General features: G+C 41.7%; 1 protein-coding gene across 4 annotated transcripts in view; it reads right to left on the reverse strand.

Annotated features, from left to right (window-relative positions):
* The window catches only part of SLC33A1 (solute carrier family 33 member 1), a 33,677-nt gene extending 17,561 nt beyond the window's left edge, over positions 1-16,116 (reverse strand). For 3 of the 4 annotated variants that reach the window (XR_013413611.1, XM_015131861.3, XM_015131860.3), the window contains exons 1-2: positions 14,883-16,116; positions 4,904-5,094 (exon numbers count right to left, since the gene is read on the reverse strand). Coding sequence is in view for 3 of the 4 variants with exons in the window: in XM_015131861.3 (XP_014987347.1) it covers positions 4,904-5,094; positions 14,883-15,657 (966 nt within the window). In the remaining variant the exon portion in view is untranslated. The remainder of the gene's footprint in view (positions 1-4,903; positions 5,095-14,882) is intronic. The other variant, XM_028843802.2, reaches the window with a different exon arrangement.
* Between the last annotated feature and the right edge of the window lie 304 nt (positions 16,117-16,420).

Here is a 16,420-nt window from a genome sequence, read left to right on the forward strand (position 1 = left end):
GGGCGTGGTGGTAGGCGCCTATAGTCCCAGCTACTGGGAGGCTGAGGCAGAAGAATGGTGTGAACCCAGGAGGCGGAGCTTGCAGTGAGCCGAGATTGCACCACTGCACTCCAGCCTGGGGGACAGAGCAAGACTCCGTTTCAAAAAAAAAAAAAAAAAGATAATATATGTGTTTTCAAGGATGTGAAACAATCAGAACTCTCTTACACTGCTGATGGTAGGGAAAATTGGAACAACAACTTGGGAAAACTATTTGGCAGTACATAATACTATGCATTTTACATGAACCAGCAATTCTATTCCTATATATTTACCAATCAGAAATGTGCACCTATCTTCACCAAAAGTCACATATGTGAATCTTTGTAGAAACACTACTCATAATAGCTCTAAAAACCTGTTGATAGAATGGATAAATTGTGGCATATTCATACAAATGAATACTATACAGTAATGAGATCAACAAACTACTGCTATAAATAAAAATATGGATAAATTGCACAAATAGAACATTGAGCAAAAGAACATATGCATCCAACATAAAAATACATATTGTATAGTCCATTAACATATAATTCAGGCCGGGCGCGGTGGCTCAAGCCTGTAATCCCAGCACTTTGGGAGGCCGAGGCGGGTGGATCACGAGGTCAGGAGATCGAGACCATCCTGGCTAACATGGTGAAACCCCGTCTCTACTAAAAATACAAAAAACTAGCCGGGCGTGGTGGCGGGCGCCTGTAGTCCCAGCTACTCGGAGGCTGAGGCGGGAGAATGGCGTGAACCCGGGAGGCGGAGCTTGCAGTGAGCCGAGATCGCGCCACTGCACTCCAGCCTGGGCGACACAGCGAGACTCCGTCTCAAAAAAAAAAAAACAAAAAACAAAAAAAACAAAAAACAAAAAAACATATAATTCAAAAGGAAAGAAAATTAATCTGTAGTATTAAAAATTAGGAGAGATGTTACTGGGGAGAATTTTAAAAGGAGAAAACAGTATTATAGACTTTGTAATTGAAATACCTCTTTATATATTGCTGCAGACAGTATAAACTAGCATAACCTTTTGAAAAGCAATTCAGCAATCATATCACATTCATTGACCCACTAATTGCCCACTTAATAATCTATTGGCCAGCCAGGCACAGTGGCTCACACCTGTAATCCCAGGACTTTGAAAGGCCGAGGCACGTGGATCACATGAGGTCGAGAGTTCAAGACTAGCCTGACAGACATGGAGAAGCCCCGTCCCTACTAAAAATATGAAATTAGCTGGGCATGGTGGCGCATGCCTGTAATCCCAGCTACTTGGGAGGCTGAGGCAGGAGGAGCTCTTGAACCTGGGAGGCAGAGGTCGTGGTGAGCTGAGATCGCACCATTGCACTCCAGCCTAGGCAACAAGAGTGAAACTCCATCTCAAAAACATATATATATTTAAAAAAATATATTAATCTATTGGCCAGCCTGTGTAGCAAAATGAGACCCCCATCTCTACAGAAAATTTAAAAATTAGTTGGGTGGGCCAGGCTCGGTGGCTCACGCCTATAATCCCAGTACTTTGGGAGGCCGAGGCAGGCAGATTGCCTGAGCTCAGGAGTTCGAGACCAGCCTGACTAAAATGGTAAAACCCTGTCTCTACTAAAAATACAAAAATTAGTGGGCATGGTGGTGCACACCTGTAATCCCAGCTACTCCAGGGGCTGAGGCAGGAGAATCGCTTGAACCCGGGAGGAGGAGGTTGCAGTGAGCGGAGATCACACCACTGCACTCCAGCTTGGGCAACAGAGCGAGACTCTGTCTCAAAAAAAAAAGTTTACTGGAAGGAAATGTCCAGAAAATCACAGACTTAAGCACAAAAATATTTGCTAGTGCATTTTCATAATTTAAAAACATAAGCAAAATATACAACAGAAAAATGAGTAGATGAGTAGATTATGGTAAATTTACACACTATATCATGTAGCTACTAAAAAGTATGTTTTCAAATATGTAATGCTACAGAAATGTATAAGACAAAGAGAAAATAAAAAATTATATGCAGCATGATTCAATTCCACTTTTAAAAGTAAATGAGTAAATAGGCCGGGCATGGTGGCTCACGCCTGTAGTCCCAGCACTTTGGGAGTCTGAGGCAGGCATATCACTTGAGGTCAGGAGTTTGAGACCAGCCTGGCCAACATAGTGAAACCCCATCTCTTCTGAGAATACAAAAATTAGCTGGGTATGATGGCGTGTGCCTGTAATCCCAGCTACTAGGAAGGCTGAGGCAGGAGAATTGTTTGAACAAGGGAGGCAGAGGTTGCACTGAGGGGAGATCGTGCCACTGTACTCCAGCCTAGGCAACAGAGTGAGACTCAGTCTCAAAATAAAAAAAAAAATAATAAAATATAAAATAAAAGAAAAATAAAATAAAATAAAATAAAAGTATATGAGCAAATAAATATATGAAGTATATGTATACACACGTACATGCACACACACATATACAGGGAAAAAAGGGAGGTTCAAAGGAAATATACCAAGAAGGTCAATACTGTTTTTTTTTTTTTAAATTAATTAATTTGTTTTTGGGATGGAGTCTCGCTCTGTCACACAGACTGGAGTGCAATGCGTGATCTCAGCTCAAGGCAACCTCCACCTCCCAGGTTCCAGCGATTCTCCTGCCTCATCCTCCTGAGTAGCTGGGCTTACAGGTGCCTGCCACCACACGCAGCTAATTTTTGTAATTTTAGTAGAGACGGCGTTTCACCAACTTGGCCAGGCTGGTCTTGAACTCCTGGCCTCAAGTGATCAGCCCATTTTGGCCTCCCAAAGTGCTGGGATTAAAGGCGTGAGCCACCACATCCAGCAAATACTGTATTTTAAATGATAAAATTATTAAGTGATATAATTAGATAATATTGTTTGGCCAGGTGGGCAGATCATCTGAAGTCAGGAGTTCAAGACCAGCCTGGTCAACAGGGTGAAACTCCGTCTCCATTAAAAATACAAAAAAATTGCCAGGCGTAGTGGCTCATGCCTGTAATCCCAGCGCTCTGGGAGGCCAAGGGTGGATCACCTGTGGTCAGGAGTTCGAGACCAACATGACCAACATGGAGAAACCCCATCTCTACTAAAAATACAAAATTAGCTCAGCCTGTGCCTGTAATCCCAGCTACTTGGGAGGCTGAGGCAGGAGAATCGCTTGAACCTGGGAGGCAGAGGTTGCAGTAAGCCAAGATAGGGCCATTGTACTCCAGCCTGGGCAACAAGAGTAAAATTCCATCTCAAAATAAACAAATACAAAACAACTAGCTGGGCATGGTGGCACACACCTGTGGTCCCAGCTGCCCAGGAGACTGAGGCAGGAGAATCACTGGAACCCAGGTAGCAGAGGTTGTAGCGAGCCAAGATTGTGCCACTGCACCCAGCCTGGGAGACAGAGTAAGACTTTATCTCAAATATATATATATGTGTGTATATATATATATATAGTTATGCTCCTTGAACTTTTCACATTTTCTGAACTTCCTATTCTTTTTTTTTTTTTTCCTTGAGACCCCTGTCTCAACGGAGAAACAGACCCCTGGCTCTGTTGCCCAGGCTGGAGTGCAGTGGCACAACTATGGCTCACTGCAAACTCCACCTCCCAGACTCAAGCTATCTTCCTACTTCAGCTTCACAAGTAGCTAGCACTCCAGGCATGTGCCACCGTACCCAGATAATTTTTTTATTTTTTGTTTCGCCATATTCAGGCTGGTCTTGAACTCCTGAACTCAAGAGATCCTCCTGCCTTGGCTTCCCAAAGTGCTGGGATCACAGGCATGAGCCAGCACATCTGGCCTTCTATCATTAAGAGGAAAAAACAGTCACTATTTAAAATGAATATAATGAGGCTAAAATGGTTCCTTCAAAGCTGTCAAAAGATAGGTGTAAAGTGTTTATGTACATAGATTTAAGTATATAAAATGAAAATCCTGTAAGATTGCAGATTTTAGAAATATTAACTCCAACACTAGCAATAGTTCACTGTAACAAAATATACTTACCTTTATTCTAGCCTAACGTGTTAAAAATATTTTTAGAACTATAAAACTGAGACACCTTAATATAGAATAAAAGTCACCAGTAATCCCTATTTCTCTTATGGTATAATTTTCCTTTCAGTACTTAAATAATTCAATGGATTTTTTTAAATTGACTTCTAATACTCATATATCTATCTATCTATCTATCTATCTATCTATCTATCTATCTATTTTTGAGACACAGACTCACTCTGTCGCTCCAGTTAAGAGTGCCATGGTGCAATATCGGCTCACTGCAACCTCCACCTCCTGGGTTCAAGCGATTCTCCTGCCTCAGTCTCCCAAGTAGCTAGGACTACAGACACGTGCCACCATGCCTGGCTGATTTTTGTATTTTTAGTAGAGACAAGGTTTCACCATGTTAGCCAGGCTGGTCTTGAACTCCTGACCTCACGTAATCCGCCTGCCTCGGCCTCCCAAAGTGCTGGGATTACAGGCGTGAGCCACGACGCCTGCCCTATATCTTTTTACATCACACTTTAAGTAAATAATTGTATTACTCCAACATTAAATGTATACTGATTATAAGAAGGCAGAGCTATTGATTATTGAAGATATTAATCTCCATTCCAAGCATTAATATCATTAAGGTCCACATTTACTAACAGTTCTTCAAATTGACATAATTCTTTACAATACTCCAAGATATTTAGCTTACTTTAAAATTAAAGTTGATATCACTGTATCTTTTCAAATACATTTAATAAACAGAAAATATTGTTTTTCATTGTTAAATTCTAATGGTAGTGGAAAGGGACCTGTGATATGAAAAAGACACTGAAAGTATTCCATGATATTGATACTTATAAGAAAATGATAAATTTGATTTATAAATCTCTTACCTTTGCAGTTAGAATCAGAAGGCAAAATGTCAGAACTGCTGGCATTTTTATAATTGCAAAAAGCAGCTTGTAAGTATCTGTGATTCCTTGTGTTTCTTCTTTTACTACTGATACTTCTTTGTTTTCTTTTTTCAGAAGGGCAACCAATGTTGTTGTTATTAAAAATACAGTTCCCCAGAAAAAAAGGAAATCTGAAAATGTTTTAAATCTATAATTAATTTAATTTACATAATTTCATTGATACTAAATAATTCTATATACAGTAACTTTCAACTAAAATGTTATTTAAAAAATTAGCCAAGTACAGGGGCTCATGCCTATAATCCTAGCACTTTGGGAGGCCAAGGTGGGAGGATTACTTGAACTCAGGAATTCAAAACCAGCCTGGGCAATATAGTGGGACCCTATCTCTACAAACAATAAGAAATTAGCCAGGCTTGGTGGTGCACATCTGTAGTCCCCCATACCTGGGAGGCTGAGGACTACTTGAGCCCATGAAGTGGAGGCTGCAGTGAGCTGTGATTGTACCACTGCACTCCAGCATGGGCAACAGAGTGAGACCTTGTCTTAAAAAAAAAAAAAAAAAAGTCAACATTTAGGTACCTCTTTATTATATTCAAGGCATTGTACCAGACACAGCAAATGAACAAAAGAGTCCTGACTCTTAAACGTAGAGACCCAAAATAGACAGTGACAACAACAACAAAAAAGGCAGGGGGTGGCGGGAGTGGAGGGCATTACATTTAGTGTACAACTGAGTTGAATGAACAAAAGCCTATCATGTCACTTTATTCAAGGAAAATGCTAGGGGTGGGAAACGATTTTCATATCCCCTAAGGTACACCAGTTATATTTTTTATACACCCAAGCCTTTTCAGTTCTTCATTAAATTTGACAACATGCGATTATTCACATCAGATTTTCTACCTTGTATTTTTAAACTTTCTAAGGCTTTCAATCTGTTTAAGAATAACCTTCGCATCTCAATACTATGATACAAAAGGCATTTGCTCACACTCGTAGGTGCAGAATGAGGACACATGAAGAGTACTGTTTGAATTGTTTCAGTGAAAGATAGTTGAGCCATTAGCTATCATCTTGAACAAATTTAGTGGAGGGAGTGAATAAAGATCTGGAAGATTCTGCTAAACAGCTAAAAATAATAGTAATAATGGAGATATCATTTATGACAAAAATATGCTACGCATTTTACATGTATCAACTCCTTTACTTCAACAACCCAACAGATTAGGTTATCACCAGCCCAAATTTGCAGGTGAACAAACAAAGGTTTAGGGAGGTCAAGCTGTCCAAGTTACATTCTAAGTCAGTGGTAAAATGGTGATTTCACACCTTATAAGTACAACTAATTTCAAAACTTGTATCTCATTAACCACCCTGAGAATTGCATTTTAGTTTGCCACTAGAAAACTTATTAGATAACCCTGTCTCAGTCTCTTCATCTGTAAAATAAGATTTGGCTAGAAAATCCTTGCATTAGAGCTTAAACATTCTAGACCTGTACTCCATTTTAGATGTTTTTACTTTTGATTTTATGGTGTATGTGGCACAACTGATCAAGGACCCTAGTCACCTCTTCTCAAAAACAATTAGAATATTCTTCAGTCAGGGTATTTCTTTAGATTGAATCTTGCTCTTGCTGCTGTGCTCACTGAAGGTGATCACTACAGTTTGAACCTCATTTATGAGGGAGAAATACAGCATTATTTGTTTATATAAATTTCACCTTGGTATTTAAATATTCCTTTCTTATATGTTATCTCATTTGATTCTCACAGCAAACAGAATAGGCTAAGCATGTGTTATTACTATATACAGATGAGGAAAAGAAACTCAGAACACTTAAATCTTTACCAAAGGTAAAATCACTAACAGGCAGAGGCGGAGGCAGAGCTTGAATCTCAACCTTCTGAAGTTGAGTCTTACGTTCTTTCCATATTTTATACTGCCTAATAAAGATAGATATATATATATATATATTTTTTTTTTTTTTTTTCGGAGATGGAGTTTCACTCTTGCCAGGCTGCAGTGCAGTGGCACAATCTCAGCTCACTGGAACCTCCACCTCTCGGGTTCAAGCGATTCTCCTGCCTCAGTCTCTGGAGTAGCTGAGATTACAGGCATGTGTGTCATCATACCCAGCTAATTTTTGTATTTTCAGCAGAGATGGGGGTTTCACCATGTTAGTCAGGCTGGTCTCGAACTCCTGACCTCAAATGATTCTGTCTGCCTTGGCCTCCCAAAAAGCTGGGATCACAGGTATGAGCCATCATGCCCAGAATAAAATAACATCTTAACATAATTTCTAGCATTTTGGAATCTGATTCAAAAGGAATGAACAACAATGTATTAATAACATTATCCTTGTAAGTGAGGCTAATGTCCACTTTTTTATTTTTTAGTTTAAGTAATAAATGTTTAAGCAAAGAATTTTACATATTATTAACAGCATTCACTTGGCATGTCCACTATTTTTGCATTCTTACTTCCATCTGCAAAATGAGATTAATAATGACTTGTTTACAGTTTCACGTACAATACTATTCTCATTGAGTAGGGTTTTGTTCATCATTTAAAACAGTTGTTTAACAAGCCCTGAAAAAAAATAATTTTCACTGTCACCAGAAATTCAAATTAATGTTAAGTGAAAAGTAAAAGTTTTCCAATTATATAAGACTTAAAGAGTTCCATTTTTCGAGGCAAAAGAATTGAAAATTTGTTTAGCATAGTCTACCAATTTTAATAAACACAGTCCATCTAAAATTTAAATTCCTTGATACCAAGAGAAAAAAGAAGAAACTAAACAAGTTTCAGCAATGTTTGCAGATAAGATTATTTCTTTTCTTATTTTTTTGAGACAGGGTCTCACCCAAGCTATAGTGCAGTGGTGCAAACTTGGCTCACTGCAGCCTTGACTTCCTAGGTTCAAGTGATCCTCTTGCCTCAGCCTCCCAAAGTGTTGAGATTACAGGTATGAGCCACTGTACCCAGACAAAGATATTTCTTTTTTTTTTTTTTTTTTTTTTTTGAGGCGGAGTCTCGCTCTGTCACCCAGGCTGGAGTGCAATGGCCGGATCTCAGCTCACTGCAAGCTCCGCCTGCCGGGTTTACGCCATTCTCCTGCCTCAGCCTCCCGAGTAGCTGGGACTACAGGTGCCCGCCACCTCGCCCGGCTAGGTTTTTTTGTATTTTTTAGTAGAGACGGGGTTTCACCGTGTTAACCAGGATGGTCTCGATCTCCTGACCTCGTGATCCGCCCGTCTTGGCCTCCCAAAGTGCTGGGATTACAGGCTTGAGCCACCGCGCCCGGCTACAAAGATATTTCTAATTTCTTTGTGCTTTGAAGAGAAAATACATAAAAAGAAGGAAGTAGTGACAATGGTTCAGTCACAAAGCCCTAATTCAAAGGATTTCCATCTCTCACACATGCAGAAGAATGAAAATGCCAATAGCTCAGAGAGGCCAGGAAATATATTAAGAAGTTTTATGAATACAATTACCACAAATCAGACCAATGCTAATAACTGATAGCCAGTAGTCTTCTTAGACTTATTAACATTGCTTTGATGCTAGAGACATCCATAGACTATTATGCCAACAACCATAAAGAAACATTATTACCAAAAATATGGAAATATTTCATTATTAACATTTTGGTTAGTTTTGATTTATGTATTTTACCATTATTACCAAAAATATTGAAATATTTAATCATTAACATTTTGGTTAATTTTGATTTGTGTATTTTATAAACTTAAGCATACATGGTATATATATGTATGATCAAGATATCAAAGCTGATGTTCAAGTTTCATAAACATGATTTTTGAGCAAAGACCTAAAAAACAGACTAAATATTCTGAAGTGGCTCCACGATCTTGTCCAGTGCTTTCATTAATGCAGAAATTAAGAGCATGTAACAATTCATTAGTAACCAATAAAGGTACAATAGCTAGCACCTGAGTGTCTATTATAAGATCTGAGAAAAACAGAGGACATCTCATTTAAATCCCAAAATCACTTTCCAAAATAGGCATTATTACTCCTACTTTATATACAAGGAAACAGAATCACAAGCCAGAAAGTGCCAGAAATGGCATTCAAACTCCGGTCTAGTTCTAAAGCAAGAAATGTTTTCCACTATATCATCCAGATACTCAGATACGCCCACAGCAAGTAAGTTCTCTTTTCTATCAACTGGACACCGCTGAGAAAAAAGGTTCATATTTTAGCTCCAACCATGAGGTCTGGAACATAGATACTTTCTCCACACTTCTTTTTTTTTTTTTTTGAGATGGAGTTTCACTCTTTTTGCCCAGGTTGCAGTGCAATGGCACAATCTAGGCTCATCGCAACATCCGCCTCGCGGGTTCAAGTGATTCTCCTGCCTCAGCCTCCCAAGCAGCTGGGATTACAGGCATGCACCACTAACCCAGCTAATTTTTGTATTTTTAGTAGAGACGGGGTTTCTCCATACTGGTCAGGCTGGTCTTGAACTCCTGACCTCAGGTGATCCACCCGCCTCAGCCTCCCAAAGTGCTGGGATTACACGCGTGAGCCACCGCACCTGGTTCCCACACTTCTTTAAACTGGCTACTTGTATTCCCCCTTCTCACCTCCATCTCCTCATATGGTGATATGCCAAAGAAAATTTAAATGCACAGGATAAACAAACTTGGTGTGTCTTCCTAAAGAATTCATTTTACTCAATAAATTATAGGGAGATGACATTAATGAGAATAAATAGGCTGGGCACGGTGGCTCACGCCTGTAATCGCAGCACTTTGGGAGTCCAAGGCAGGTGGATCACTTGAGGTCAGGAGTTCAAGACCAGCCTGGCCAACATGGCGAAACCCTGTCTCTACTAAAACTACAAAAAGTAACTAGGCATGGTGGCACATGCCTATAATCCCAGCTACTTGGGAGGCCGAGGCATGAGAACTGCTTGAACCCAGGAGGCAGAGGTTGCAGTGAGCCGAGATTGCACCACTACACGCCAGCCTGGGTGACAGAGCAAGACACTCTCAAAAAAATAAAAAAGGAATACAGCTTGTCTTTCTGAGAACATAGGGTAACATTTTAAGCCTAGACATGAATGCTAAATAATGTATTATAGCCTATATAAGAATACCTGGTCTATCTAGAAAACGGTCAATTAGTCTTCTCCAAATTCTAACAGGCATTTTGAGTCATAAATTATGTGTTATGAAAGCAGGACAAAGAAATCTGTCATCAGGTAGGAATTAATGGTTCCTCTCTCTAAAGCATCAATGTCTTACAAACACTGTTTTTATTGTCCTTAGTTTGGTTAGATTCATACTCACAGTATCAACTTTTTCAAAGCAATACTTTCTCTTACTTATTCCTGTATGTGCGTGCCTATTTATAAACAAACTGATTTATAAACTCTAGTATCTTTAGCTCTCTTCTCTGGCATTAGACCATCTTGTTCCCTGTCCTAAACCCAAATATGCTGCTCCCTATTCCAATCACTTCTAATTGTTACTACTTATGCTAGAGGGAGAGGGCCTCAACTACGAGTTTACAGGCTAGATGTGGCCTGAAGACATAAATTAGATTAGATAGATGGCAGATAGATAGATAGATTAGATAGATTTTTTTTAAAAGATGGGTCTTGCCAGGTTGCCCAGGCTGCAGTGCAGTGGTTATTTACAGACACTACTGTAATGCACTGCAGCCTCGAACTCCTGGCCTCAAATGATCTTCCTATCTCAGTCTGTCAAGTGGCTGAGTGTCATGTGTCAGCTAAAGTGTCATGTGTCAAGTGTCATGCCACTCTACAGATGCGTGCCACTGTGCCCAGCTAAAGACATGTTTTTATATGAGCCTAAGAAGTGTTTTTAAAATCAGGAAATAAAAAAGGAATTTCTAGTTTCTCTTGAATACTCCTAAGATTTAGCAATTGTGCCGGGTGGGGTGGCTCATGCCTGTAATCCCAGCACTTTGGGAGGCCGAGGAGGGTGGATCACGAGGTCAGGAGATTGAGACCATCCTGGCTAACACGGTAAAACTCCGTCTGTACTAAAAATACACAAAATTAGCCGGGTGTGGTGGCGGGCGCCTGTAGTCCCAGCTACTCGGGCGGCTGAGGCAGGAGAATGGTGTGAATCCTGGAGGCGGAGCTTGCAGTGAGCCGAGATCGTGCCACTGCACTCCAGCCTGGGCGAGAGTGAGACTACGGCTCAAAAAAAAAAAAAAAAAAAAAAAAAAAGATCTAGCAATCTTGGGATCCTATTGTCACAAAACTACAACTTACTAGAGTTGATACTCCTCACCTTTAGAGGGGCATGGATTTCTCAAATTATCTCTGTCCCTCCAACTCAGATGACTCATTTACATTATCTATCTACCCAATATATTCCATCTCCACTTATCTGTAACAATCTGTAACAATCAAAACTGCTACAGACAGTATTTTATTTATTTTTTATTTATTTATATTTTTGGAGATGGAGTCTCACTCTGTCACCCAGGCTGGAGTGCAGTGGCGCAATCTCAGCTCACTGCAGCCTCCACCTCCCCAGCTCAAGTGATTCTAATGCCTCAGCTTCCTGAGTAGCTGGGATTTCAGGTATGCGCCACCACACCCGGCTAATTTTCTGTATTTTTAGTAGAGACGGGGTTTTGCCATGTTGCCCAGAGTGGTCTTGAACTTCTGAGCTCAAGCAATCTGCCCGCCTCAGCCTCCCAAAGTGCTAGGATTACAGGTGTGAGCCACTGCACCTGGCCAGAACATATTTTAGAATTAAAAAAACAAAAACAATAAACAATTATGCTTCCTTTCAATACTTGGATTTTCTAAACATTGCCTCAGTGCTTAGCTCCTCTGTAATCACCTAAGCAATTATATTTCCTTCATATAATTCTTCATGTGCTATATAACTTTTTCAAAACCACTGGTTTTTCTTAGTTATCCTAAGTTCCAGAAAGAACAATGTTATAAATGTGGTATGTTCAGTCATAAAAAGGAGAATGAAACTATAGGAATTCTAACTTTCAACTAAAATGTTTGAACCAGAAACAGCAGTCTACCACAGATATAAACAGCTGAATTAAAAAGTAAGCTAGTTTTAGAATCTACTGCAGAACAAAGTTCAAATTCCACAGGAAAAAAAAAAAAAATTCAAAGTAACAAGTCAAGGCCGGGCACAGTGGCTCACACCTGTAATCCCAGCACTTTGGGAAGCTGAGGTTGGCAGATCACTTGAGGTCAGGAGTTCAAGACCAGCCTGACCAACGTGGTGAAACCCCATCTCTACCAAAAATACAAAAATTAGCCAGGTTGCACATGCTTGTAATCCCAGCTACTAGGGAGGCTGAGGCAGCAGAACAGCTTGAACCCTGGAGGGGGAAGTTGAAGTGAGCTGAGATCACACCACTGCACTCTAGCCTGGGCAACAGAGCGAGACTCCATTTCAGAATAATAATAATAATAATTCACTGCCTAGAAATACTTTGTGAATGCATCCTGTCTATTACCAGTTCGTTGCTTTTTTCTTGAGATGGAGTCTTACAGGCTGTATCGCCCAGGCTGGAGTGCAGTGGTGCAATCTCAGCTTACTGCAACCTCCGCCTCCCCTGTTGAAGCGATTCTCTTGCCTCAGCCACCTGAATAGCTGGGACTACAGGTGCATGCCACTACACCGGGCTAATTATTGTATTTTTAGTAGAGACAGGGTTTCACCATGTTGGCCAGGATGATCTTGGTCTCCTGACCTTGTGATCCACCCGCCTTGGCCTCCGAAGTGCTGGGATTACAGGCATGAGCCACTATGCCCAGCCAGTTTGTTGCTTTTGGTGTCTGCTTTTCATTTTGTCCTGGGACTGATGTTTATATCACCCTAGAGGATTAAGGAGATGATGTTACTTAAGACGAGAAAGCCTCAGTGAAATCAAAGTTTAAGAGGCCATGGAAACTAAATTGCTAATTAGCTAAATTGGAACTTTCTCTTAATGTAAGAGTGATTGGTAAAACATTATCCCAGATAATGCTGTTATGAGTTCAATAATTAGTATATTTATACTCCCTTAGCCACAACTGTTCCCTAATGGATCAAAATTATGCCACTGGATTTTAATTTACGCTGACTTATTCTTTTTTTTTTTGAGATGGAGCCTTGCTCTGTCACATAGACTAGAGTGCAATGGTGCGATCTCGGTTCACTGCAACCTCTGCTTCCTGGGTCTTCCTGGGTTCAAGTGATTCTCCCCACTCAGCCTCCTGAGTAGCTGGGATTACAAGTGAGTGCCACCACTTCCAGCTAAATTTTGTATTTTTAGTAGAGAAGGAGTTTTGCCATGTTGGCCAGGATGATCTCAAACTCCTTATCTCAGGTGATCCATCCACCTCAGCCTCCCAAAGTGCTAGGATTACAGGCGTGAGCCACTGCACCCAGCCTTGACTTCTTTATTTTTATTTTAATTAATTTTTTAATTTTGGCTGGGCGCATATATATAATTATATATTATATATATAATATCGCTCAACCAAACAACTGAGGAAAAAGTACTATCACCATCATTTCACCAGTAATAGTGGCTCACTCACTAGCAGTCTGAGGAGGTGTACATAAGGTTAGATGTGTGTGAGAATGAGTAAGATTGCAGGAGATCACAGGAAATTAGTATAGTTGTGACACCTCCTACCATCACCCACATACCTGGACATTTACTCTACTGGGAATTTCCAAGGTAGCACAGAAGCTGAGAGGTTTAGCTGCTTAAATTTCAAAACAGAATCCCCTAAATTAATCATCACTGACAGAAATGAAGAATTCCACTATATTCCTGACATTGTTATTCCTTATATTGGTCATTTTACTTGTTTTCTAGTTGCTACAAAAGCTAAAAAAAAACAAAATACAAAAACCCTCAGATAAGCTTAGGCCAGGTGGGGTGGCTCACACCTGTAATTCCCAGTACTTTGGGAGGCCAAGGAGGGGGAGGATCACCTGAGTCCAGGAGTTTGAGACCAGCCTGGCCAACATAGTGAGACACTCCCCCACCCCCAACCATCTCAATTAAAAAGAAGAAGAAAAAAGAAAAAAGAGAAAAACTTACATGTGTTTTACTAATGCAGAGAAACGGAGAAATTTTTTAGACCTTACCCTCCATTACTTACAGGACAAACTTTTAAACCCTTTTCCCATAGTAATTAAAATCTTACTAATTTAGTCACAGCCTTTCTCAGCATGATTTCCCAAACCCAGTTCAGGCAATGTCCTGTACTTTTTTGTACTTTCCTGCCTCAGTGCACTTTCACTTTGTGTTGTGCATCCTGGTGTGCCATTTCCTGGCCCCGTGGAATCTTTTTCAAGAACAAAGTCAAATGTTATCTGCACTGTGAAGCCTGACTCCCAAAGGCAACTCCGAAGTTACTACTAACTGGCAACTCCGAAGTCTCCTAAAACGTTCATCTCCCCTATTTCTTGAGTGCAGAACTCTGCCTTATTCATAAGAGGCCTTAGAACCCCGTCCCGTAGCTGACTCAATAATGTTTGAAAGAATAAACCCTGTTCCACTCACTAGAAGGCTGGATTCTGGGTACAATGGTAGGGGTAGAAATGGATCAGAAAGTATAGAGCTAGAAACCTAAAACCAACAAGACAAAAGGAAAAATGTGAACTATATGAGCCACACTTTTAAAAAATGTGCATTTGTGTATTAAGCAAGTGGCACGAATCCCTGGACTCCGTTGTTATTTGATGGGTTGCCTCTCCCTGTTAACTACCTGCAGAGTACTGATCATTTGATTGCTCTGATGTCATTCATTTTGGCTTTAATAATTTAAAGAAGCTCATCTGGACGAAACAGAAAACTTACCTTGAGTTATCGCCCATACAATGATTTCCAGTAAATTAATGAGCTTCCCTCCAACATCACACACTCTTTCAAAAGGATAAATAAACCTAACACCATAATAGTTTAAATACACTACCTGCAAGAGTAACGATTCCTCTGGGTTGAGGCTGAAATCGCAAATATTTGTTACAAAAGTCGGCAGATTCAAGGGCCAAAAACAAAACATTGCCCAAAAAGTAACCCGCTGTTTGGCCCACCGAATTGCAAGTAGAAGCATAACCCACATTTTCCCTGGATAACATAGTTAACGCCCAACCATCGACAGCAATGTCCTGAGTGGCGGCCAAGAATTCAAACAAAAAGAATGCCACAGTGAGAGCAATCACGTCGGGTGTCCTGCCTTCGGTATTCCCAAGCAAACGGTCCACCTGAGTGGATAAATATATCATGAAGAGTCCTAGTATATACTGTGTCGGGACAAGCCAAGATTTGCGACGACCGAAGTTCTTAACGTAGACAGCATCCACCAACGGGGCCCAGAGTAATTTGAGACTGAAAGGCCAAAAGACAAAACTGAAGAAAGCTTGGTCTGTATAGCTAACATTTTTGCTTTGCAAAATGAGTGGGATGCTTCCCGCCAAGCCCAAGGGAATACCCTGAAGCACGTAAAGAAAGAGTAGCAGCAAAATGCTGCTTAGTTCCGCCCGGAAGCTCCGTGGGGCTTTTAAGAAGTCGCCAGTGCCGGTATCCCCCAGAAGAGCTTCTCTGTCCCCTTCTCGGCCCGCTGAGTCCAAATGACTGTCATCCCAACCGCCCGGAGGCAGGGGACCGCTCTTCATATCCAAAGAGTGACTGAAATTCCCTGGCCGCCGTTGCCGGCTGCTGTCCTTGTGGGAGATGGTGGGTGACATATCAGAGACGATGCAGAGCCCCGTCTGTGGGGGGCCGGGGCTGAGCGTTTTGGATCCGTCCAGTCCCAGGTCCAAGGCTGTCGCGCTGGACCAGGGTTTCGGTGGTTCACGGGATGGTGGCAGGGCTCAGGGCGATAAGGGCACTTGTTACTGCAGCCCAGAGTGCTGAAGCCGGGAGCCAGTCCTCTGGCTAGAAGCCCAGAGGATGCCTGGCTAGGTGCCCCCTGGAACGGCGTCAAGAAGCCTGAAGGAGACCCCCGGGCAGTCACTCTGGGCTCAGGGCTGGAGGTGTGTGCCGTGGTGCCGCGATGGAAACCAGCTCCTACCTGCGGCGGGACCGAACGGCTGGTCTCCCGACCCAACACCTCCAGCTCTCGCCGACACCAATGCGGCAGAGAGCACTTTCTCTACAGGACTCCAGAAAACGCATATAACTTCCTGCCTCGCGCTTCAGGAAGTGGTCCCAGTCTCTAACACGTCCCTTCCCAACCTCCAGAGCAAGCCAATCAGGAACACGCTCTTGTGGCCCAGTTCGGAAACAATGCTTGGTGGGAACCTGCAATCTTGGCGGCCGGAACTTTCGGGGAGGATTAACGCCGGCGCACCGTGCGGCCGGGGCGGGGCACCGCCCAAGCTCGGGCTCTATGACAGCGCCTATGGCAGTCTGGAAAGCGTGGGCCTCGGTCATTGGGCACGAGCGGTCACGTGACAGTGGGTTCCTCCAGGCCTGCGCTGGTGGTTGAGTGATGTAATCACGCGGGGT

Source organism: Macaca mulatta, chromosome 2 (genome assembly GCF_049350105.2).
Source record: "Macaca mulatta isolate MMU2019108-1 chromosome 2, T2T-MMU8v2.0, whole genome shotgun sequence".
Taxonomy (NCBI): Eukaryota; Metazoa; Chordata; class Mammalia; order Primates; family Cercopithecidae; genus Macaca; species Macaca mulatta.